The sequence below is a fragment of the Maniola jurtina genome, chromosome 2 (genome assembly GCF_905333055.1).
Source record: "Maniola jurtina chromosome 2, ilManJurt1.1, whole genome shotgun sequence".
Classification (NCBI taxonomy): domain Eukaryota; kingdom Metazoa; phylum Arthropoda; class Insecta; order Lepidoptera; family Nymphalidae; genus Maniola; species Maniola jurtina.
The window spans coordinates 14,977,020-15,003,855 of NC_060030.1; the positions used below are offsets into that span (position 1 = coordinate 14,977,020).

General features: G+C 39.3%; 2 protein-coding genes, 1 long non-coding RNA gene and 1 other non-coding gene across 4 annotated transcripts; 1 reads left to right on the forward strand and 3 right to left on the reverse strand.

Moving 5' to 3' along the window:
- LOC123876526 (ABC transporter A family member 4-like) lies at positions 1 to 23,505 on the forward strand. The gene is made up of 33 exons (XM_045922835.1): positions 1 to 140; positions 700 to 932; positions 1,433 to 1,539; positions 1,956 to 2,126; positions 4,075 to 4,230; positions 6,099 to 6,315; positions 7,014 to 7,193; positions 7,556 to 7,719; positions 7,865 to 7,975; positions 8,582 to 8,705; positions 8,922 to 9,082; positions 9,488 to 9,661; positions 10,171 to 10,236; positions 10,465 to 10,600; positions 11,019 to 11,277; positions 11,503 to 11,585; positions 12,304 to 12,419; positions 12,640 to 12,744; positions 12,915 to 13,000; positions 13,132 to 13,207; positions 13,369 to 13,473; positions 14,134 to 14,286; positions 15,443 to 15,556; positions 15,833 to 15,986; positions 16,688 to 16,810; positions 17,459 to 17,653; positions 18,285 to 18,560; positions 19,099 to 19,269; positions 19,769 to 19,839; positions 20,102 to 20,249; positions 20,631 to 20,841; positions 22,154 to 22,355; positions 23,074 to 23,505. The coding sequence occupies exons 1-33, from the start codon at positions 52 to 54 to the stop codon at positions 23,404 to 23,406; spliced, it is 5,070 nt and encodes a 1,689-aa protein (XP_045778791.1). The 5' UTR covers positions 1 to 51; the 3' UTR covers positions 23,407 to 23,505.
- Positions 3,037 to 3,109, reverse strand: Trnaf-gaa. Its single transcript has one exon. It is a non-coding gene; the product is annotated as a tRNA-Phe (tRNA).
- Positions 10,659 to 26,736, reverse strand: LOC123876542. Its single transcript, XR_006798375.1, has 3 exons — positions 26,557 to 26,736; positions 17,518 to 17,524; positions 10,659 to 10,670 (listed from the first exon to the last, which is right to left on the reverse strand). It is a non-coding gene; the product is annotated as an uncharacterized LOC123876542 (long non-coding RNA).
- On the reverse strand, positions 24,779 to 26,562 carry LOC123876504 (BLOC-1-related complex subunit 8 homolog). Its single transcript, XM_045922813.1, has 3 exons — positions 26,392 to 26,562; positions 26,059 to 26,236; positions 24,779 to 25,529 (listed from the first exon to the last, which is right to left on the reverse strand). The coding sequence occupies exons 1-3, from the start codon at positions 26,441 to 26,443 to the stop codon at positions 25,244 to 25,246; spliced, it is 516 nt and encodes a 171-aa protein (XP_045778769.1). The 5' UTR covers positions 26,444 to 26,562; the 3' UTR covers positions 24,779 to 25,243.
- Positions 26,737 to 26,836: the final 100 nt, after the last annotated feature.

The following is a 26,836-nucleotide window of genomic DNA, read 5'->3' on the forward strand; positions in this document are numbered from 1 at the left end:
TATAAAAAGATATTAATTAGCAGGCGCAGTTTTTATGAAAATTGCGTTATTATGACTGCGATATTGGAGAGAAGGCCGGTTCGCAGTAAATTCTATCGCCAAGTCAACACACTCATCTGGAAATCATACCTGCAAAGACAGTGCGTATTTTACTTTTGTTTGCACATGATATAGATATCAATATATATGAGAAGTTATCAGACCCATAATATATATAAGTAGTTAGTCTATGTATTAGACTAATGTCCTACGGGGTGATTCGCTAAGTCAGTATCTAACACTAAACGATAGCCACCGAGCTTATTTTTCAATCCATTGATAGTTTTCTACAGAAATACATTTTTATATCATTCTGTGAAGCAGCAATGTAATACCAACCACCCTCGGTGACTATCATTCAGCATTAGACACTGAGTTAGCGAATCACCTAGCTAGTTAAACAGAGGTTACATAAGTCGGTAGCTGGATGCAACTTCACATGTGGTCCACATGTGGTCTTGATCTTTCTGCTGTGCCTTAACCTGTTCTTAGTCGAGTCATAATATAAAATCATCACCGCACTATTATCAGATAAAGTTTCATGTCATTAATAGAAGGAGTCCCGATGGGTCACTCAGCAATGAAGCCTAAGACGCAGAGAGAGTGGTTAAAACTTAAATAAGTAAGTAAGTATGTACCTAAGTAATTCTTTTCTTTCAGGCGAAGATGGCGTTTACTAGCAGTGGACACACTGTTCGCATCCCTCATGTTCCTCGTGGCGATTTTCATAGCAAAACCAGTGTTCCTCACCCCCTTGCAGGCAGTGCCTCAGGCGCCGTTAACATCTGCAGATATCCTGGCCTCCCTCAACAAGCGCTGTATCTTGGGCTATGCGCCGAACAACGCGCCGTACGAACAAATTATGAACATTGCTTCACAAAACTTGGGATTTAGTAAGACATAATTTGCTTTTGGGCTGATATTTAATCGTCTATGGCATATTCTGGTAGTGGAAGCTCGTCTTTGCTATCTTCTGGTAGTGGAAACTCTCGTTCTCATAGCGATGTTTATAGCAGAGCCGGTATTCCTCACTCCTCACCCCCTTGCAGGCAGTGTCTCAGGCACCGCTAACATTTGCGAATCTCCTGGCCTCACTAAACAAACGGTGTATAGGCTATGTGTTGAACAACGTGCCATGCGAGCAAATGATTATGAATACTGCTGCACAAAATTATTTGAGATTCAGTAAGAGAATTAATAAATCACTTTGTCACGAGACTAAAGAAATAAATATTAAAAGGATTTAAATCATCTTCTAGTAGAAAAGCTGTTCTTCTTGAGGATGTTCATAGCAGAGCCGGTGTTCCCCATCCCTTCCAGGCAGTACTCCAGGCTTCACTCAGTCCGCACATTCTGGCTGTTCAGTAGGCGTAACAGAGAACGATTATTGCAGATTTCTTGAGCGCCAGTTCTGAGGACGATCTCAACAGGATGCTGTACAATCGCTCTCGAGGGACTCCCATCGATAGCCCTGTCATTTGGATCATATGGAAACCTACGGTACTTTTGATATGCCATTTTATAAAGAAAAAACAATCTTTCCCAATCTCTTTTGGATAGTGGTATTTTGTCATAGTGAAGTTTCGGTTACTACATCATCATTATGATCAACCCATCGCCGGCCCACTACTGAGCACGGGTCTCCTCTCAAAATGAGAATGATTCAGACCATAGACGCTATGCTTGCTAAGCGCAGATTGGCAGGCTTCACACACCGTTTAAAATACTATGGAGAACTCTCAGGCATGCAGGTTTCCTCACGATGCTTTTTTCACCTTTAAATCTGGTACTACTTCATACCAATAAAAGCTGCTTGCATTTCTTTACGAAAGATGACACGAAAAACCGATCGAGCTTTCAACAAGATCCATTTGCCACGAGATTGCCACAGTCATGGATTAATTATACGCTTGTAGGAGGACAACATGTGGAAGTTCAGCATCCGCAGTACAGAGCGTGCCAAGTTCGTCACGAGGCCTACAATCAGTTCCTACAACCCACACCTGAGCAGCGGCGTGTTAGCTGTACAGCTAGCTATCAGCCAGGCTATACTGACCCATGTTAGCAGCACCGCTCCTAACTACGATGTAAGTATCGTACAGTTCACCAATTTTTGCAACTAAATAAGCCCAGTTTTAGGCTCTGCTGTGGCTTAAACTATACGAGCTTATACTTTAGTTGTACAAATAAGATATTGTCTAATAAATAACGGTGTTAAGGTAACCCATCGAGATGATGGGTTACCACAGAAGACTTTTCCTAGTGTGGGGACAAAAAAATACGTGGCCACGTAGATCTATACGAAATAGGCTTTTTTTTTTTTTTGTTGACGCTGGGGAATGCATTTACGCATCCCTCCCGGAGGGAGGGTATGTGGGACTCGCCGGCCGAGAGGCGACCGGAATACCCACTAAACCCCAGCGGCGCTACTGCGCGTCGCCTGGCGACTGGGTCACGGGAACGGCCGAAGCAAACAACCGCAACCCAGCCAGCGACGTCTGCCGAGGCAGACCCTCCACTGGGGACCTGCTCGGTCCCCACCACCGCACCTCCGGGACGCACCAACGAAGTGCGTCCCCCGACCCTGGGACGCGCACGTCGCCCGTGTCCCGTCCTACGCTTCGTCCACTGTGCCCTCTGCTAGTCAGAGGGACACGCGACACGCGGAGAAACCTCCCTCCTGCCAGGTCATTAGCCATAGCCAACAATATCTCCCAGCTGGTCTGTGGAATCTTTTTGCTGATGTCAGTTACCCGGTTTTTGATTATGCGAATTGATGAGCATCGAAGTTTATTTAAAGCGCCTGTTACTGACCTGAAAATTCGCTTTCTTGGGTTAAAAACTATGCTGCGCGGGCGCAATAGCAAATGACTTCAATAATGTTTATTAGAGAAAGTTAATGAAAAAAAGTGTAACAAATTTTTAATTATGTTTTGTTCTGAAATAAGTTAATAATTAACCTACTATCCTATTAAAATTAAACCAAAAAGAAATTTCTGCCGAAACCCGGGATTGAACCGGGGACCTTTAGATCTTCAGTCTAACGCTCTCCCAACTGAGCTATTTCGGCTATGAATGAACTCGCAAAATTATAAATCATATCCATTGATGCTGTCTGATCATTCTGACCTACTGATAAAATAAACGATAAAGAATATTGTTATCAGTAAAATTTAAATTTATGCTTATTTCGTTGAAACAACAATCAGTAAAAAATGAGATAGGTACAAGTTACAACTTGTGATAAATTATACACCTTCGTATTGATTAATACGCGCTTTTAGATAAGTCGTTTTTAAAAATTCAATTACCTACTATTTCGAGCCATAAGGTAATTTATTGCTTAACAAAATGTGTGTCATAAGAAAATAGAAACACGGTCAAAGGTTATTGAACTCTTTTACAATAATAATCACTTATCGTTTTATTGTCAAGGCTTTTCCTTGGCAGTAATGATAAAAATGTACAGGAGAGTAATAAAATCTAATTAATGTATTGAGTACAATCTGATAAGGGTTATCTCCCCGGGCGCAGTGGCGAGCGCTGCGGTCGTATAAGTGGGAGGTCCTGAGTTCGAGTCCTGGCTGAAGTGATTTGGGAATAAGTGATTTCTAAATTGTCTCAAACATCTCTTAAGTATATTAAAAAAACTGTCCACGTACGAGTCGGACTCGCACACGAAGGGTTCTGTAACATCGTACAAAAAATACAATTTTTATATATTTTTTGAGATGTGAACACAAATTAACGGTTTTCGGATTTTTCCCTTTACTTGTGCTATAAGACCTACTTACCTGTCTTTCATGATTCTAGGTCAACGGGAAGTATAACGGGGAACGGGATAGCTTTCTGGACAGACAGGCATCAAAGCGATTCTATAAGGGTTAATCTTTTCCTTTTGAGGAATGGAACCCTAAAAATTTATTAAAAGGTGTTATTTCTAGTACGGAACCATTTATATGCGAGTCCGACTCGCACTGGATCGGATTTTTCATCAGGTTGATATCACATAATCTGGTTATATTTTGTTGTCAGCTACAACTAGCGTCGATGCCGGTGTCGCCTCTGATGCAGCAGGATCGTGTGCGTAAAGCCATAACCATCATCCTGACGTATTTCACGATCGCCCTCCTGCCGCCCGTGTTGGAGACCCAAGCGCTGGTTGTGTCTGAAACCATTAGTAAATTCAAGGTAATTTATCATTATCATCATCGAGCCATTGTCGGCTCACTACTGCGGTCGAGTCACCTCTCAGAATGAGAAAGAGTTGGTCATAGTTCACAAGTGCGGAGTGGCAACATTACGGAGAACCCTCAGTCATGCAGGTTTCCTCACGATGTTTGCCTTCACCGTAAAGCAAGTGATATTGAATTGCTTAAAACGCGCATAGCTCCGAAAAGTTAGAAGTGCATGCCCGGGATCGGACCTCAGAGCTCCCGAATCACTATCACCGTCACTTACCATCTGGTGAGATCGCAGTCAAGAGCTCTCGCTGTATCGGAAAATAAATATCTGAGATCTCTAAGGATAGCACTAATATAATAATTGTAGTTACGAATAAATTTTCTTCAGCGCGCCCTCTGCATCCACGACGTGGACTTCTCGTCGATGTACACTGGCTGGCTGGTGTACGCCTATCTGACCACTGCCAGGATCTACTACTCGGCAGCATCACCCTCATACTGATCTTCCACTGGATCTATCTCTTCTTTACGTTCGTCCTCATCCTAACCTTCTTCTCCGTCATGGTCTTTCTCCCGATGTTCAATGACATCTCGTGCGTCAGGCTGCCATCTGTTGAGATTGGCTGTGTGGCAGACTAGTAAACAAATCTTTCAACAGACAAGACAGAAAATATTGCCACGTAATAGGTCCGCTAGTTGAAAGCATGACACAATATCGTACAGCACCATCTAGTTACAAACACTTATTAATTTTTTTAGCGTGCTCTCCGCATCCGTGACGTGGACTTCCCGTCGATGTACATGGGCTGGCTGGTGTACGCCTACCTGACCGCGACTCCGATCTGCGTGCTGGGAAGCATCACCCTCATACTGATCTTCCGCTGGATCCATCTCTTCTTTACGTTCGTCCTCATCCTAACCTTCTTCTCCGTCATGGTCTTTTTCCCGCTGTTCAATGATATCTCGTGCGTCAGGCTCTCTATCTGTTGAGATTGACTGTGTGTCTGGCTTAAAATGTAAACAAATCTTTCAACAGACAAGACAGAAAATATTGCCACGTAATAGGTCCGCTAGTTGATAGCACGATACAACATCGTACAGCGCCATCTAGTTACAAACACTGATTTTTTTTTAGCGTGCTCTCCGCATCCGTGACGTGGACTTCCCGTCGATGTACATGGGCTGGCTGGTGTACGCCTATCTGACCACTGCCAGGATCTACTACTCGGCAGCATCACCCTCATACTGATCTTCCACTGGATCTATCTCTTCTTTACGTTCGTCCTCATCCTAACATTCTTCTCCGTCATGGTCTTTCTCCCGATGTTCAATGACATCTCGTGCATCAGGCTGCCATCTATTGAGTTTGGCTGTGTGGCAGACTAGTAAACAAATCTTTCAACAGACAAGATAGAAAATATTGCCACGTAATAGGTCCGCTAGTTGAAAGCATGACACAATATCGTACAGCGCCATCTAGTTACAAACACTGTTATTAATTTTTTTAGCGTGCTCTCCGCATCCGTGACGTGGACTTCCCGTCGATGTACATGGGCTGGCTGGTGTACGCCTATCTGACCACTGCCAGGATCTACTACTCGGCAGCATCACCCTCATACTGATCTTCCACTGGATCTATCTCTTCTTTACGTTCGTCCTCATCCTAACCTTCTTCTCCGTCATGGTCTTTCTCCCGATGTTCAATGACATCTCGTGCGTCAGGCTGCCATCTATTGAGATTGGCTGTGTGGCAGACTAGCAAACAAATCTGTCAACAGACAAGACAGAAAATATTGCCACGTAATAGGTCCGCTAGTTGAAAGCATGACACAATATCGTACAGCGCCATCTAGTTACAAACACTGTTTTTTTTAGCGTGCTCTCCGCATCCGCGACGTGGACTTCCCGTCGATGTACATGGGCTGGCTGGTGTACGCCTACCTGACCGCGACTCCGATCTGCGTGCTGGGCAGCGTCACCCTCATACTGATCTTCCGCTGGATCCATCTCCTCTTCACGCTCATGCTGATCCTCGCCTATGTCTCCGTCATGATCATGATCGCGATGATTATGGCGATGTACCATACTGAAAGTAAGTGCGTCTTTGAAGCAAGCCAAATTCCAATAAACTTACTTTATTTCTGAAAGTTTAACTAGCCAACGCTTTTTAGGGTTCCGTACCCGATTCACTCCGCTTTCCGTCCATCCATCTATCTACCATGTATACCTATAATTACAAGTGTAAATTAAAAATTTTCAACACCCCCGACAAGTGAAGGTTATAAACTAGAAAAGAGCTGATAACTTTCAAACGGCTGAACCGATTTTCTTGGACTATTCCGCGCCGATCCAAAGTATTTGAGTTTTCCAAAACATCATTTTCAAATAAATAATTAATATCTAGGCAACGTCCATCTTGACAGCTTGACATTTGTCAATTGACACCTGAATATTATGAACCTAAGGGTTATCTGACCTTCTTTTCTACAAGAAAACTAGAAATGAGCTGATAACTTTCAAACGGCTGAACCAATTTTTTTGGATTATAGCTAAGAACACTCTCGATCAAGCCACCTTTCAAACAAAAAAAGTAAATTAAAATCGGTTCATTCGTTTAGGCGCTACGATGCCACAGACAGATACACAGATACACAGACACACAGATACACAGATAAACACGTCAAACTTATAACACCCCTCTTTTTGGGTCGGGGGTTAAAAACTATAGAAGCACCCGTAGGTACAATGATATGTGAGCATGTTCATCACAATTTTTTGTCCCCTTTTCAGCTTGGATTGCTTGTCTTTGCACAGCGTTGTTCACGCTGCTTCAGACATTCCTATCAGAGTTGATCGTGCACCACGGCATCGATCTCAAGCATGAAGTGTTCACGTTCTGCTTACATCTCATCATGCCACCTCTAGGCCTTATACATGGACTGAATGAATTCGCTTTGCTGCAAACTGGCCGTATGTACTAAATTAAATTCAAATTGTTTAATTCTTAATAAAATACTTGAACTTCTTCGATACATCGAGGTATCATAAGGTACTTCTCTCTCTGTCTGCACCCCTACGTAGTCGAAATTCCACGGAGTCATACGAAGCGAATCACTTCGTTACTAATGCACGCTGCTAGTATTTGAAATGCCCATCCAGTTTCCGTTTTCCCCGCCAATTGGGGCCATCAAAACAAGAGCGAGTGGACACCTTCTAAGCAAGAACGCTCTACCTTATCATCGCTTATTTTGGTGCATGCCTATTTAGTTTAAAAATTTATTTAATACATATTATTATGGATAAACTTTTTAAGTAGAATCATAATATTTCAGATCAAGGCCGCTGGGAATCAAATGCAGTGACGTATACAATACTGTCATGGTTGGTTATGATTGTAATTTACTTTGGGATACTGATGATTTTGCAACGAACTGTCAAACAGAAAGGTATCGGGGGACAGGTGTCCTGGAAATCTATCCTATTCAAGAAAGCTGTGGTTAGTTGAAATCCTAACCCGACTAAGTACCTATTTTAAATTCTCGATTTTACTAAAACAGCAAATAAAGCTCGATTTAAATACAAAAAATAAGTAATTACTTTCACTAATTCGATTTTGTATCAACATATTGTATTTATTTTAGGATGTCAACAAACTACATCAAATAGAAACGCCCTCAGGGAAAGAGCGCGAAAAGTTACAAGAAGTCGATGAGCTAGTAGCCAAAGCTATTAGCATTAGAAATGTTTCAAAGGTAGATTCATCTAACTAAAATATTTCATTTTGCGGTAATATTAAGTCAAAAAATTAGAATACTAAAAAAATGCACAGAATTGAGAATCTCCTCCTCTTTGGAAGACGATTAATCAGATAAATTTCTCCTATACATATCACTAGTTTTTTTTTTCATTATAGACGCACACGCTTGACCACGCACACCTGATGGAAAGTGATGATGTAGCCTAAGATAGGGTGCGTTTACTTAGAAGACGCCTACCTATAATCGTTTGTGTTTTATATCCTCATGTTACATGTCATTCATCGTGTCCCATTCTTTTTTGTCCCAATCATTATTGACTAAAATCTGGTTGCAACTCAATGTTTAGTTTATTCTGCGAGTTATCAACTTGGGACAGCATATTTGCTGGTAGCACAATCATCTAAAATACTTACGGTCGCTAAGAAAAATACTTCATTAACAAAATGAAATTACTCATACTGTGGCTGACTGACTGAAGTGGCTGGATGAGGAAGGCTGAGGACCGGTTGTGGTGGCGCTTTTTAGGGAAGGCCTATTTCCAGCAGTGGACGTCCACAGGCTGATGATGATGATGATGAATTTTCTAACCTCTATTTACAGAGTATCATGGATGGTCCAGTTCTAAGCGACGTCACCCTGGACATCTACCGCGGCGAATTTACGATGCTTTACTCTGAACCCGTTCAAGAGAACACCATTCTTGCTATTGAGGATTTACTCACAGGCACAATCTTATGTTTTCAATCGTTTAATTTCTTTACAAATGATATTTTTCTGGGATCAGTTTTTTCCTTTTCTCCTCTCGTGAAGTGAAACGTAGAAGAATTTGGGGGAAGCCTATACTAGAAAGCAAGTGCTACCGGTGTCTGTAATATTTCATGCATTCATTGTTAATAGTAGGCAATGTTGTTATACCTACTTTATTAAAAGAAAATTTTAGGACAATCGTATCCAGATAAAGGAACAATAACAGTACTGGGCGAAGAACTCAGGCCTGGTATCAGCCCTATGACGATGTGTACTATGATGGGGTACTGTCACAGGAATGGATGTCTTGTCGAGGATCTCACTGTGCAAGAACACTTCACTTTATATTGTGGAGTTAGTCTTCATTTTGCACATTTGTTTAACTGTATTAATCTAATCACATCATCATCACGACTTAAACAAGTTCAAAACAGGGCAAAGACAAGATCTAGACATGACCATTGTAAGATCTAGATAAGACCAAGACAAGATCAAGACAAGAACAAGACACAACCTAGACAAGCCAAAGACATGATAAAGCCTAGACAACGACAAGAAAAACAAAGAATGCACAAAGACTAGCTAAATATTAGACATACATGACACAAAGTTTAGCCAAACACAAGACACGATTTTCATAGTTCAATTATTATAGCCTTCCAGTGTGGATGAAGATCTTTCTAAAGAATCCTTCAAATTGAAACGAATGAGCGTCGAGCTTTTTAACTTTCAAAGCAACTCTAGTGGTTTTGCTTACAGCTTTGTCTATGGAATGAATCTAGCCAGACCATTGAAGAGTATGTGGAGATCCGCTCCAAACGTCTTCTATCAGAATGCGATCTTGAAAGTCAACGACATGAGTATGTGCGGAATCTGGGTTCTTATTACCGAGCGCAGTTGTGTTGGGCGGTTGCCCTTTTGTTGGAGCCTAGGGTACGTTTTCAATATAGGATCGATTATTTATCTTAGTTTTTTCTATTTTTCCTATTATTATTATTATTATTAGCTAACATTTTGCTAACGATACTTAGTTAACTTTTGTTTAATATCGGTAGATTGTGTCATTTTTAAATAGCCCTTCTTTGAGAGTCAGCAAAGTTCTGGATCACTAAAAATGTGCACATTCAACAGCAGTTTTTTTGCCCTTTATTAAAAATTCGAATGTCTTGCCATAAACAATGATTTTATAATAAAACACTGTGCAACTTGAAATAAAAAAAAGTTTAGCTGTAAAGACGGTATCGATTTTCATAATAAAAATAAATGCCTGCAACAGATACTTTCTCCTACCCAAATCGTTATCTTTTAACCGACTTCCAAAAAAGGAGGAGGTTCTCTATTCGTCGGAATCTTTTTTTTTCACCAAAAATAAACCTTGTTTGATATGAGAACGGAACTTAGAGCATTTAACTAAGTAACAATCATGAAATTATTCGTTTCAGATTGTAATTATTCCTTCATTCACTTCTAATGCAATTTATAATGCAGTCATCAAAGATAAAATTATGGTAAGATCTGATAATTCTTAATAATTCTTGAATTTCTTCATCTATGTACAACTTTCCGATTTTCCGTAGATTTTCTTCTGCAATCTGTTAATTTTTTCTGGGTTTTTCTTTTAACCTGTTTTCGTTGTAGTGTCATCACTAGACTAAATAATGAATACCATTTTAAACTGTGGTATAAAATATTTTTAATGATTATTTAATTTTCTTATTATATTATGTAATTTTCAGCAATACAAAGGCTATATAACCATCGTGAAGTTAGGTTTCACGAGCATCTCACTTGAATTCGCTGATCGTGTTTTTATATTCGACAATAAGGTTTTGGTCTTCGGCGGTACTCCAGCTTATATGTTCTTCAATTACGGTACCTACCTATACTATAATCCAAACTATAAAAAACTATAGGTCCTTGAAGGAAATGTTATCAATTATGACTTTTTTGTAAATTTCATCTAATCACCAAAGTATAATGTTCCGTTTGCGATTAAATCTAAAAAATCCGTTATGTGGAGCAGTTTTCAGAATTTTTTCTATTCAATAATTGTATCCAAACTTTTCTTTCATGACGAATTTAAAGGCCCAAAAAGCACTTATCCAAATATCAAATGCTTATGTAATTTCCAAGTGTATATAGTTTTCAAATTATGTTCTTCAAAAAATCGCACGGGGCCTAGCCAAAGCAGATCTTAGACAACTAACCTAGGTAGGTATCTTGATATTTATATTTTCATAATCAATGAATTTAATTCATAGGTTTTTTTTGACGATTCCGATTTTTTCAGGTCGTGAATACCGCATCCGTGTAACATTTCGTAGTGGCGGTCGAGAAACTGAACAGAACGTATCAGACCTGCTCAGTAGAACATCTGAAGCTGGAGCTACTGTGAGAGCGCATTTAGGCTCCTTACTCATTCTGCGTCTGCCCCCGAGTCCAACGGCCAACGTCGCGAGCCTGGTCAAGGACCTTACCGAAAATGCGAGCAAATATGGAATCATTTCTATGAATATCAGCGTGCCAGATTCTGAGGAAGTTTGTAGTAGGTACGCTACTGAATTTGTGAGTGACACGACAAGACTGTGTTGAAGGAGATCCTTGCAAAAGATCCCTTCGGCAGTGAAAGTCAATATAGGTATACCACATAGTATTTTCTCTATGAGATTCAGAGGCCTAGTTGGGAAACAGTAATAATTATATTATTACCTTTTATTTATGTAAGCGAATGGAAAACTATCAATTAATTGTGAACATTATATTTTTGTACATAGAGCCATTTACGTATCGAGAGCGTCAATACATGGAACCGTTGAAGAGCATGAGTTGACGAAGAACGCATTGAACAATATTACTGGTTAGTTACTCTCAGAAACAATAACAATATTACACATACACACACCTGACCACTGCCCACCATCAGAGCCATCCAGTCATCCAGATTGTCATCCAGAGTTATTTTTATGTGACAGGTAAAAATAGCTCTGGATGACAAGCACAGCGAATGTATCTGCACATAGGTAGGTGTTTTTCCACACTGCTCGCAAAAAAAAGGTTGTTTGATGAACTATGGGTTCATCCATGGGATGATCCAACTATGGGATGAACCAATCAAGCTTCAGCAATAGACAGTTTGCGCGTCTCATTTCGTACCCCGTGTGCATGATCATGCTTGCGATAAAAGCTGCATCAATCATTGCAACAATCTCAATTGTTATAACTTAACTTAATTCATGGTATTCTTGTATAAAATAACAAAGCATTTCAGTAAATAAGAAAGTATCAGCCAATCAGCTGGTATTTTACCTAAGCGACCCACAGAGCTGTTTTCTTGTGACATCTATTGTTGCTCGTAGCAAGAGTAAAAGACGCGAGGCCAACAACGCAAGTTGAGACAATAAACCCAGACAACAGAGCAGACCCACAAACTCTCGCGCCGCGAGTCGCAAGAGAGTGTAGAGCGAGCTTTAGAAAATTGCTTTTTTCAAATCTAGACACACGTGAGTGTGTTCACCAAGTTCTAATAAGACAAATTTCTAATAAGAACGGCGACGCATTGATTATTATATTTACAGAACCCGTCCCATGGCAGAGACGGAAGGACAATTTCGAGAATTTGGATCACTTGGTGTACATAGGATGGAAGTTCTTCACATTTTATTATCACTACAGATTCGTTTTGATTATTACGGTGAGTTGTTATAAATTGCTAAAGTATTTCAGTTTAAAAAGGACCATTTTTACAAAAAATGGCGAGGGTCAGAATTGATTTATAGTATGTACTTTTTTGAGTAGACATTTTATGAAAATCTTTGACCGCAAAAGTGATACTCAAAACTTAGGGACGGTCTCTTTAGAGCATTTTCGTGTAGTCTCTGTATGAATCTATGTTAGTATATTTTTTTGAACAGGTCCTGTCAGCTTTGGTAACTGGTGTATTTATTGGCATATCTCTGGCATCGGTCCTCGACGAGATTGAAGAAGACAAAGCCACTAAGACAATCATACATGGAGAGGTATTTTTTTTAACTTATCTTTCGTTTCTTATCTATTGTCAAACCTTACAAAGTTGACGGAAAATTACCTACATAAAGGCTTTCAACTCTATATTATGTAGCATATCAGGGGACACTGCAGTGCCCCCGCCAAGACGAGCCAAACTTAAAGATTTCTTTTTCTGAATCAGAAATTGACCGTTGAAGCATTGGAGCAGAAGACCAATTTGGTACTGAATTGTGACAACTCAACTGATGCGTTATCCGTGGCAACTGCGTTAGTGTCCAATTTCTTTATTTTATCCATCCGTTTAACCATAGTTACTGTAGTTTGTTTTCATGACGTAGAAGAACTATTTACTCACTAGGTATATCTATACCTAATGCCGTTATTACTGTTTTATTTAGGTACGTTATGTCAGACACTAACGCGACAAAGAAAGAAGTAAAACATATGAGTTACACGGCACTTTTATATCCAGAGGTAATATACTCGTACTTACATAAAAGTTCAAATTAAATTGAAATATACAGAAGGCAATATACATAAAAGCCTTTTTTGCCTTAATTGAGCATAAAATTTGGAATTTAATTAAGTGTGTAGTACCTAATTAGCTACTCATGAAACATTTCACTCTTTTACAGAGTCTGACAGAATACCTCGTGACTCGCGCAATTGATTCACCACAACAGTACGTCTATATGTACGCCTATGGTCTAAAAGTCGCTTCTATAAACGACTCTCTTCATGTAATTACTATCTATTTATTTTCTTAAAGAGCTTTTCTATAGTTTCTTTATGAGTTTAAGTGGGTACTATCTACTAAGGATACGGACTATCGAGACGCACGGAAGTGCATGAGGCCAAGTTCTGTACAGACTACACCGAAACTAATTACCTAATACCTACTTATTATGTCATAACTGGACATATTCGACAGCAACGATGATAACTAGGTGACCCCGCCTACTAGCTACTTCGCAGCTAGGTCTATATTAAAAACCAACTTATACAAAGAGACTACGTAAAAATAAAGTGGATTTGTTAATTTGACAGGGAAGATCTTCGCATCCACACATTTCCCACTAAAGTCTTGAGGATCTATCGTGCTGGAGGTTGCCCTATGTTTTTTTTTTATTATTCTAGCTTTCTCCGATATTGGAGTCGGAATCTTTGGCGTCGTCGCATTTTGGCGTAACCTGGGCTCCGCCATTACCCCAGTAGCTATTGGTTCTGCGGACAGACATAGACATTGCTCACTACCACCTCAGCTTGCTAACATCTCTAACTGTTCTGAGGGGTGACGGCAGCTTTTACTGTTGCATCAACCGTCACCCTCCTGAACTCAAGCTACTCAAGAACTGTTTCATTTAAACGAGAGGCCTATATAGCAAAGACTTTGTTCAAAGGTGAAAGTGTTATACAGTCCACTGCACCACGACCACAGCGCGGCTGCTAGATCATTAGCTCGTGCGTATATGGCACTGATACGTCACTATACGAACGCTTTCGACGCCACTATACAAGTTACGGACGACCCTTTGGCGTTGGACCTTACCACTGTAAGCTCTACCTACTATCATACTGAGAACCTCAATAGCTCAACGGTTGAGGAGCGGGCTGAAAACCGAAAGGACGGCGGTTCAAACCCCACCCGATGCACTATTGTTGTACCTACGCCTAGCACAAGCTTTACGCTTAGTTGGAGGGGAAAGGGGAATATAAGTCATATATGGCTAGTAATAATCTTAAAGAAAACTAGAATCCCCATCTAGCACCGATCTTGTCCTTGGGTATTTCAATCAATAGTGGAAGAGTAAAGTAAATCGGGACAGATTATCACATTGTTTTTGATAAAGTGCTATTATCACAATTCACAGTGTAAAGTGTAATATCTATACATATAATAAAATTGTAGAAAAGTGGTGTCTGTACAATGGAAATATAAAAAAAAAGTAGCAGGGGTTGTTATTATATCGATGCCGAACCCGAAATTGTAATTAATTTTTTTTTTGTCTGTTTGTCTGTTTGTCTGTGTGTTTGTGCACGCTAATCTCAGAAACGGCTTATTCGATTTAGATACGGTTTTCACTAATATATTGTAGTAAGCTTCACTTAGGATTTAGTGTTTATTTCATGTCAATCGGTTCATAAATAAAAAAGTTATGTCAATTTAAAGAATCACGGCGCCTCGCGCCTGAGCGTCCGTGGCTATATAAAGCGCGAAAAGTCACTATTCCACGCGAACGAAGTCGCGGGCACAGCTAGTATTTAATATTTAAGGAATGTGCAACATCCATATAAACTCAAGAGAGTTTCAGGGTGTCAAGTGGAAACAATATGTAAAACTATACTTTGGTTTAAAAAAAAAAATGAAATATCTCAGTGAATAGTAGTTTAGATAGGATCTGATGATTCAACGAAGACCAACCAAGTTTGTAGGTAAGGTAATTGTTAGATTGGACTCAATGGGTAGGTAATTGGTGCTTAAGTAAGGAGTAAGAAATTGTAGTCTGATGATAGAGCTGAAAATAGGCGCTTTTTTGAATTTTTTTATTGCAAGTGGAAACTACTTGAAACCACCCTATAAGTATAGGTACCACTAATTTTCGAAAATCGCATAAAAAGTATTATCATTTGGCAGGGACCTATTTGATATTTTGTTTGATCAAAAATGAATTCCATGTTATGACTGTTTGTCTACATATTTGATTACAGTGGCTGAAGACAGCATCCGCTCCGCCGATATTCATACAATTTCTGCTTATTTTGACCATATCGCATATTACTCTTATACCCTCAAAGGAAAGCGGATTTATAAGGCATATGCAGGTAAAGACATATATGTCTATAACCGTACCATTAGATATATTTATTGCGCGAAAGTCCGTTTTAAGATATCCTAGGGGCACTGCGAGTGCTGAAACAAGGGGAAACAAGCTTAACATGGATTATAAAATGTATGACTCCGATAACCTTTTATCTCATCTCGGTATATGTTTGCATTTGCATCTTTCTCCAAGGTTTATGACATATCAACCCTCACTAACCCAACTCGAATTCCGTACACACTTTAATACCTATATTAAATTCTATTCTATTCCACAGTGTCACGCGTTGAACTTCTCTCCAGCGCGTTACTGGATCACTCTGTTCATCTACGACCTTATCCTCTACTTCTTTCTTGTGATCTTGATGACGTCTACCATGATCGCTATCATGGTTCTCGTGGCTCCTAGAACTTTCTATTACAGTGACCTCGGTAAGGTTTTACATAATCATCTTAGGGGTTTGTACTTATCTTCATAGTTAAATATTTGTTGTTTTTAACCCCCGACCCAAAAAATGGGTGTTATAAGTTTGACGTGTGTATCTGTCTGGGGCATCGTAGCTCCTAAACGAGTGAACCGATTTTAATTAGTTTTATTTGTCTGAAAGGTGGCTTGATCGAGAGTGTTCTTAGCTATAATCCAAGAAAATCGGTTCACCGTTTGTTTGTTTGTTTGTTTGAAAAATGTCTTTATTATCAAATATTAAATATATACACAGTTTATGTCCCGGTAACACACACAGGATAAACACAAAATAATAAATCTAACACAGTTTTGCAGGCTATACACGCCCCTTTCAAACTTACCAATATCATAGTTAACACTCCATTCACATCATAAATACATCACAATAGGTTAAAAAAAACTAAATATGCAAACCTTTACACGGTTAACACTTCTACACATATTTTATTACATTTAAAGCTCTAAATTCTAAATTATCATAAATACAAAACATAGTTAACTTTACTAATCACTATTTTTATTTTTATTCATCGCTAGATGAGGGTAAGGCGCGGGACTAGTGATTCACCGCGCGTTCACCGTTTGAAAGTTATCAGCTCTTTTCTAGTTACTGTAACCTTCACTTGTCGGGGGTGTTTTAAAATTTTAATTTACACTTGTTTTCCAGTGGTAGTTCCGTTAATGCTTACGGTGTATGGAATAGGTTGTATACCTCAAGCGTATTTATTCAGCCTGGGTCCGCGAGCATCCCTTAACACTATGGCGTATGTTATACTCAACGTAGTGTTTGGTAAGAACATCCTCTCTTCACGCTTTATCGATGAGTTCATGTTTATCAATTAATGTATCGTTTCTCTCTTCTATAACAGCTGTGCTAGTAGAGTTAGTATCTACAACAAAAATCCACAAATCAAGCAAGGTTCAAACTTTCGTAATTCAATCGGGCCTTTTTCCGTGTTGAAACGTTTTAGGTGATGAGACATTTATTTCGCCTTATCTCTCCCAAGTGTCTTATCACCACTACCACGTAATAATAGCTATTGCATGTGCCATGGGAGTCACCACCAGAAAATGCTTTAAAGTGGTGATGGTGCGTCTGTTCATCTAACGGCACAAGCAGCATCATCTCATGTAGACACAAATGCTGGCAGATTTGGTATGCCATACCTACTCGTATCTAACGTACGAGTACCTACTTAGAAGAACCACCTCACATCAAACTCCTTAAAATTCATTTGGGTTTTCGGACAAAAATTAAAGAGAGATTAGAGAGAGAAAATTAGCGAGAGTTTCCGATATTCAATGGCATACAGAATTGGGAATAATATAAGGCACTGACCACTGTTATTAGGATTTCTGTGCATATGCCTAAGTATGAACACTTTTAAGTTTTTTTTTGGAAAATACTTAATAATAGGTACTTATTATTTCCAAACAGGGGAGACCACTGTCATGGCCAAGCTCCTCTACGGCAACGCACTGGACTACGTGGTTAACTTCATGACTCTTTCACCTCAATTCAACATGGCGTACGCTTTCGTTAAGATCAGGAAGATATTTCTCTACAACAGCGAATGTATTGTGTTTGAGAGGAAGAATCTCTGTTCATCTAAAATGTTTCACAAATGCTGTCGTGAGTACCAACCCATAATATTATTCACTGGCTCATACCCGCGATTTCATTCGCGTGGATTTAAGTTTTTGAAAATCTCGTGGGAACTCTTAGATTTTTCGGGATAAAACGGCCTGTCACTTTCCAGGTTTTCAACAATACCCATGCCAAAAATATGGCGATCTGATGCTTTGTTGTAACGTGATTGAAGTACAAACCGATAAACCAACATACAAACACTCGCATTTAACTATAATATGGGTAGTGAATAGTGATTCAATCTTTTTACCGGCTGTAAATCTGTGGAAAAGGCTTTGCCCAGTGTTCCGAAAATATGACATTGCAACGCGATTTTTCCTTGTGAATGTGAATTGACTAACTTCTCAGCCACCAATAATAAAATTAGTTTGAATCCTCATGTTGATTAATAAAATCAAAATTAGGATTCCAACTTATTACCTAAACCTATTAAGCCAGAACAAAAGTTAAAGAAGCCACAGAATAAAGAATCGCTTGACTTTACCGTTGCGACTGAAGCCCACAAATAGAGGATAGGATCTCGGATCAAATCCCGGATCTCTTGCTTATAAGGCCAGTTCTGCTCAAGTTGTCATCTCAGGCCATCTGCTAATTTGATTTCGTAAAATTTCAGCAAAATGTGGGGTCCTACAAAAATGTTTCTCCCGACAATTTTACTTAGACAAGGAATATGGAGTTCTCATGGAAATGATCGCTATCTTCAACACCAGCATTGTTTTCATGGCGCTCTTATTGCTTTGGGAATACAAGTATATCCAGCGGCTTTGCTCGCTCGTACTCTACAGGCTGGTATATCCACGCAAACAACAGTACGACACGGAGACCCAGGAAGCAAAGCAGGAGAAATCCAATGTGTTGTTAAAGCATGCGGAACTGTTGAAGAAAAGACGTTAGTAGAATTTTGAATTCATACTTTCATACTAATATTATGAATTGCGAAAGAGTGTAGGTAGGTATGTCTGCCAGCTTTTCAAGACCCATATGTTATAGTTAGTTTACCAGTATGAGATAGTTTACATCCTGGAGACGCACAGAGGCTACTTTTTAGTCCGTAAAATAGAGGTTCCCTTGGCATTTTCCCATCCGTTACGCTGATTTTGACGTTTGGTCTGGAGATAAGAAAAGGTATAACACGTACAATCTGAGAACGGACTCTCTATGATTTGCTCTATGTGTCCACTGGCATGCTAAACATATGCTGAAGTGATAGTTGACACTGAGCAAATATGGCGGCGGCAGCTGGACCGACTGACCTGAAGAAAATAGCGGGGAGCGGGTGGATGAGGAAGGCGGAGGACCGTGTTTCGTAGCGCGCTCTTGGAAAGGACGTCCAACAGTGGACGCATACAGGCTGATGGAATGGAAATATGGCGAATACTTTTTCTGATTTTACTCGTAATAAAAAATACACGTGTGAATTTTTCTAGGTGACAGAGTGGACACGTTCGGTGAATATCTTCTGGCGTGTAATGTCTCGCAGAGGAGATATGGGAAGTCCAAAATACGTAATGTCTACCTTGGGTTGGGGAAAGGGAAAGTTTTGGCCATTTCGGGCCTGTCAGATCACGGTAGACTGAGGTTGTGCGAAATCTTAGCTGGTAAGTACTTGCCTACCTACTATTTATTAGCCTTTAAATTGAAATATACTTATAGGCTGTAGCTAGGGAAAGTGAGCAAACGAGCAGGCGGGTTACCTTGTTGTTAAGTGATTAGTGCCGCCCATGAACAGCATTAGAGGAACCTATGCAGCTCGTATGTTTAGAAGATCCCTATTTATGACGGTACCAAAGTACACGTCGTGGCAGGAAATACAGTTTAATTTATTCATATTAAATTCCTTACCGACTTTTATAAACATAAAGAAATTCTTAGTCAAACCTATTGAATAAAAAAAGAAAACCGGCACTCTGAGAAGGATCTATAAATCGAGCTGTTCCTTCCTACATTTTGCGACGTTAACCTACGGAATAACTCAGCTAAGAAAAATTTGTACCTAAGTAAAGTTGGTTCTGTTAGAAATCGCTTTATCTAACTACCTAGATCTAACTATATAGAAGTATAGATCTAACTACTTATATTAATTATTGTTATGAACAGGAAATCAAATGTCAACAGAAGGCAATTTATGGTGTTTATCAAAATGGAGATTACACATAGACCCTCATCAGGTAACTATGTAGACTTGAGCCTGAAATAAAAAAGCAAGGTGCAACGGGAAATGCACGACTGGCACTAAATGCGCGAGTACGTTTCTTATACTTTAACTGGCCAGCTTTGGCTTCGAAGGAAATTACTAAAAAAAAATCGTCATTTAAAGTTCCTCCTAGAGAAATGCATGCACGTCGGTCAGTCAGTTTCAACTTTTTTATATATTGTACGTAGATAGATGATCCTTCAAAAAATAATCACTTTGTGTCCATATGAGGGTAGTACGCCCAGAATGTGACGCTATGTGGCAACCAGTGTCCCCTGCCGCAATGGATGACGGTATACAACGGGCTGGAGTTGCTGGCCATACTGCGCGGCGTGCCCAGGAAACGCGCCCGGCAGGAGGTCATGAATTATATTGATGCTCTTGGTGAGTATAATGAGGGTAGTACGCACAGAATGTGACGATGAATGGCGACCAGTGTCCTTTACCGCAATGGATGACAGTTTCCAACACAAGGAAAAAGATCTAATCTTGTTATAATAAACTAAAGAGGTCTCGACCGCTGAGATTTACCATCCTTCTAGCAGGTTTGTAACTTTCAACAACCGAGTCAGCGTTCCGGAAATACGTTGCTGTAGAAACAAATTAGAAGAATTAGTATTATGTGTACCTATTACCCTTACGGGTTATGGTGTTCCTCTAGCTAGAGTTTAGACTGAATCATAATAAGTAACCCTTATTTTGGATCGCGGCCAAGCATGTTAACCTATCTTCGATTAAAAACTTCTAACATGATATCTTGAACAGGATTTCGCAAACAAGCAGACACAGTCATACAATACCTAAGTCCCAACGACCAACCTCGACTGCGTTTCGCCGCAGCCACCGTTGGCGCTCCAGCTATTATCATCTTAGACGAATACACGGCGTACCAGAAGTATTCAGTTCAACGTGCTATGTACTACATACTGTATACATTGAGGAAACGTGGGCATGGCATCATTATTAGTTCGACCAGGTTAGCAAAATTATGTACCTACTAGCCGATGCTCGCGACTTCGCCCGCGTGGATTTAGGTTTTTCGAAATCCCGTGGGAACTCTTTGATTTTGCGGGATAAAAAGTAGCCTATGTGCTAATCCAGGATATTATCTATCTCCATTCCAAATTTCAGCCAAATCCGTCTAGCAGTTTTTGCGTGAAGGAGTAACAAACATACTACACACACACACACACACACACACACGCACACATACAAACTTTCTCCTTTATAATATTAGTGTGATACATGGCATTATTTTAAATTACAGAAGTATGTGAATCACGATTCACTGTAAAAGTTTATTTTAATATTTATTTTTTAGAAGTTCACTAAGACGGCTCATAAGGTAGAGCGTGAGTTGCGGAAGGGTGACAGTTGGCATAAAAATTAAGGGTCTCCATGTCACTGTCATCCTCATCACGGAACCCATACCTTCACCTTATCCCACGAGCCGCACTTACCCAAATAATCCGCCTATAGTGAACTCAAGAACTTAAAAGATAAAACTAATATCTTTGGGATCGGTTGAAAGTATTGCCTACCCTATTCAAGTGAAGATTTGTCTACTTTCTATCAAATACCTTTCTCATATTCCGATTTACTTCTTGGGCATGTTGAACTCTTCAGTTTTTTGTTTGGGCAAGGTCAATAGAAAACACGACTAACATATTCAGAAGCAGGTGTTAGGACGTGACAGGCATTAGTACCCAAGTTGGTACCTAATGTGTGAAGTTTGAACAATGTGTCGAGCCTCCTATAGGTGTTTAAAAGCTTAACAAGTAATAAAAGTTATAATAATTATGTGCCTCCACACAGTAGCATAAGTACCTTTCGATGTTTGGTGTCAAGTACCTAGATGATCTGAAAACGGTAGATATAAGATACTTTGGGTCTTTAAACATTGGCTTGGCTTACCACAAGACTATGCGCAGCTTCGTAAAACCCATATAAAAGCGAGTTTAAAGTTGTGGCGAGACCATTCTTGTTCGACTTTTGAGGTTTAAAATGAACTGAGTTAAACTTAAAAAGCCGCAATAGCTCAACGGTTGAGGAGCGGACTGAATTCCGAAAGGTCGGCGGTTCAAACCCCCATCCGTTGCACTATTGTCGTACCCACTCCTGGCACAAGCTTTACGCTTAATTGGAGGGGAAAAAGGAATATTAGTCATGATTAGCATGGCTAATATTCTTTTTTTTTTAAATAAATTAAAAAAAAGACAGCTATGTTCTCTCCTTCTCTCGTGTTTTTTTCTTTCTTCCCCGAAGGATTTTTTTTTGTTAATTTTCAGTGTCGAAAGCCATTTGCCCTTGACAAATCGACTGGCAATCCTAGTGGAAGGGCACATCTATGACATAGACCAAGTGGACAACCTAGTCACTCGCTACAGTGAAAAGGGGTACACAGTTGTAGTGCATCTGAAGGACGATGTGAACGTGGAATCGATGTTCTCGAAGCACTTCAAGACTTTTGTTATCAATGATATGACTGAGGTACGAAATCTTACATAAGATAACTATAATACTTAGGTTTCAGTTACAAGAATTAATACATACTAGCCGATGCCCGCGAATTCGCCCGCGTAGATTTAGGTTTTTCGACATCCCGTGGGAACTCTTTGATTTTCCGGGATAAAAAGTAGCCTAAGTATGTGCTAATCCAGGATATTATCTATCTCCATTCCAAATTTCAGCCAAATCCGTCTAGTAGTTTTTGCGTGAAGGAGTAACAAACATACACACACACATGTACACAAACTTTCGCCTTTATAATATTAAGTGTGAATTGACGACCTCCCTAGCGCAGTGATAAACGTTGTGGTCTTTTTAGTAGGAGGTCCCGGGTTCGGTTCCCAGCCGAGATTTGGAATTTTATAATTTCTAAATTTCTGGTCTGGTCTGGTGTGAGGCTTCGGACGTGGCTAGTTACCACCCTACAGGCAAAGCCGTGCCGCCAAGCGATGTAGCGTTCCGGTAATGACGCCGTTTAGAAACCAAAGGAGTATGGGTTTAATGAAAACCATACCACTTCCAGGTTAGCCCGCTTCCATCTTAGACTGTATCATCACTTACCACCAGGTGACCTTACAACAAGAGTGAATAGGCATCTTCTAGGTAAACGCGTCCCATCTTAGGCCACATCATCACTTTCTATCAGGTTTGATTATGGTCAAGCGTAAATAAATAAAAATATTAATAAAATCTTTCACAGGTCCTAGTAAACATACAAGTGTTAGACCCGAACCTGACTTGGGCTACAATATTCGAGAAGATGGAGAAGCTACAAGCCGAGAACAGTAACGTCTATTCATACATAGTCACATCAACACCAATCGATTACGTGTACAACTCTATCATAAACTATGAATTTGGACGAAAAAATTTAGTTGACGACCAAAAGTCTTTGTGTTGCAAATTCCTCTTTCCGCAAAAGCCTAAAGCGATGCCTAGTGAAGAGGTTATGGACAATCTTATGCCTTTTCAAAAAAGATTCCATATCACCAAATTGACTGAGTTACCGTGGTCTGTTATTTTTAACAGATAAACTAATATTAGGTACATCGAAAAATAAATTACGTTAAGATCGTTCAGATAGAAGCAGGCCTTTGCGAAAATCCTTGACTTTTAACCCCCGACCCAAAAAGAGGGGTGTTATAAGTTTGACGCGTGTATCTGTGTATCTGTCTGTGGCATCGTAGCTCCTAAACGAATGAACCGATTTTAATTTAGTTTTTTTTTTGTTTGAAAGGTGGCTTGATCGAGAGTGTTCTTAGCTATAATCGAAGAAAATCGGTTCAGCCGTTTGAAAGTTAGCAGCTCTTTTTTCTAGTTTTCTTATAGAGATTTTTGTGTAGGGGTTTTTTTTTTAATTTTGAGTTATTCTATGATCCTTTACAACCAGATAGGTAAAGCGGTGCCTTGCCTGCCACAGAGCGATGTGGACATATTCTTAGGCGAGCAATCAGATTTTTAAACATTTTTATAACCTGAATGAACTGTTGAACACATTATCACTCCACTCAGCTTCAGTGGACAGGCGCTATAATTAGAAGGTCATGGTTAATCTAATAGTTCTTACCCTTTCAAAAAAGATTTCATATTGCTAAGCTCACGTGGTCTATTATTTTTAACAGATAAACCGAAATTATGACAGTAATAATGTTATGTTAGCGCGCCCCATCTTTTGCAGTTGCCTTATTTCAAATTGCATTGACCACACCTCTTTCTTTAGTTAGGATAATATTGCACATTGAACTTTAAAAAGAGATAACGGTTTCATAGTGTTGTCTCTGTCGTTGAGACCGACCAAACGTCTCATAGGTATGAGTGAAAGAGACGACGGTCTATGAAGCAGAAATCTCTTTCTAAAGTTTGATATGCAATGTTAGTTAAATAAGCAAAGCTTTTTGGGTTATATAGCAAAGTAGTGAGGCATTTAAAGAAAAGCATAATTATTATGTTGTTGCGAAAGAATTAAGTTTATTTTGTTAGTAATGAAATAAGCATGTGTTATTACAGTAATCATTATATTATTATGCCAATAAAGGTTATGCCCCAACATTGCTGTTTTGTGAATAATTCAAATATGATATTATCAGATGCATGAAATCAAAACCACAAGTTTTAAAAACAGGATTAATAAAAAGTTAAATATTGTTTTTGGTTTCAGTAAGATGAATTCAATATCTATGGTTTTGACTTTAAACAGCTCATATAAACAAGAAGCTAATACATACAATTAATAATTATATCGTTATGATATTGCAGTGCTTAATACATTTACATAAAGCCAACACCAAAGCTGATATATAGGTAAGTAACTATCTTTCACAAAGTTAATTTTTTGTCTGTCTACACTGCAACACATTACATGGAAATTGGCTATAGCTGCGCATCACATATTTATTAGTATAATCTTTGGTACTCCTGTCTCCTTAATAAGTCTCAGCACTATACCTTGTTCAGGAAGTCGAGCTAACACAGGGTATCTCTCTTGCACAATTGTATAGAAGTGAAAAGGACGCACTAGGATTGTGATTGGTTGTGGGTGTGACCATTGCCTATAATGTAAGCAAGCGTTTATATTGCTCACTAGCTCTTTATGTTTGGCACAGAGATAGCTTCCATCTCGAAGATCGGCTGCATTCATGGTGCTACACACATTTCAGCCAATAGAGAGAGAATCTACTATGCTAGGAGAAGATATTAGCAGGTTTAATGTACTGTAAGATCTATGCAGCTCAGCACTTGAGCCTCTAGCCTGAGTTATATTATTCTCCAGTCTGTTGATAGTCTCTCTCATCATGGAGAATTCTGACCAGTCCTGAAAGACAAGTAAAATGTCGCACATTGTCTCACCAGGCTAGCAAATAATTACAGGTTTAATGTAAAGTAGTATGGGATCTATGCAGCTCAGCACTAGAGCCTCTAGCGTGTGTCATAATATTCTCCAGTCTGTTGGTAGTTTCTCTAATCATGGAGAAGTCAGACAAGTCCGGGAGGTCAAGAACAATGTGAGCAGAGAGACGTTTGTACACAGAGTTGGTATCTTTTTTATTTCGCCGCGCTTCCTCGTATTTTAACTGTTGCTTTAAGAATATAGCTTGCTTTAACATTTCCTGGATGTTGTTGAAGCTGGTCGCTGCACCGTCCATCGATTTCACTGCACTGAAAATGAAATGAATTGAAATTATAGTGCAACTCAAAACAGCTCAAACTCAGGTTTCAACTAACTTTTTTTTTACATATTTGAGGTCCTCAGGGTAGCAAAAGAAACTAAAAGGAATAATTAATTTTCTATAAACACTAAATGATGATATTAGATTTGACCATGTGGACATATGTTTTTTAAAAATCCCAAGGGAACTCTTAGATATTCCAGAATAAAAGTGGCTTATGTTCTTGCTCAGGATGCAAGCTATCTCTGTGCCAAATTTCATCAAAATTGATTGAACAGATGGAGCATGAAAAATTGGACAAGTCAAGCAGACACACTTGCACAATAAGTATGGATTTTGCATTGCATTTTCCTTACATTGAGGCAATACATGGATGGAACTTACAATATACACATTGGCCTGCAGCTCACGCTGTGGCTAAACAGCTCTTTTCAAATTGAAGCTAGAACCTTTCCTACATACTCCTGTATTTCCAACTAGTCCAAAAATGGCTTATTACAATATATACCCAAAATTACCTCAGAGCATACTCCACATCATAGCACCTGCCCTGCAGCTCATGCTGCAGCTTTGTGACCTCAACTCTCCTTTCCACCATGGGGGGTAGAGCCTTTCTGACGTGCTCCTGTAGTCTGTACAAAGCCAATGATGGTTCATTAGCCACTATATGCATGTTCTCTGATATCCGTTCTGCCGCTGAAATGACATGATAGATTTCATGAATATTTTACATTTAAAAAAGACCAAATAACGGGATGCCCCGTTCGAATCTCAAGTTAACTTCGGGAGGTTCATCGAATTAGAAAGGATATACGTTAAAGAGGGGTTTAACTATCTTAAAGCGTTCATACCTTTTTTTGCTTTAGCTTCCAAGTCCGCGTCGCTTTGGTAAACAAATGCCATCGTTCCGTTTTGGTTTTGATTTGACCAGCAGATTTTATGATGAAAATTTCTTGCTTTTAAATCACGACATGCCTACATAGATATGTATGCCTATTATTATAATTCACGAATACCTACTCATTGTAAGAATGAAATATGAAAGTTCATACTTGACACCCGACCGATAAAGGGAAATTCATAGGATTTATTTATTTTTTATGTACACTTTTGTAATGCTTTATAATTGAATTCACAGACCAATTAGTTTTTTTTTGCTTTTTTGCTCCCTTTTCTTGTTCACTTGACACTGACACTTGACACTTCATGTCAGTGTTTCCACTTAAGGGACCCCCTCACCCTCTTTTAGGACAAATAGCAGGTTATGGTCTGTGGTTGAATTTTTTTAGGTTATTC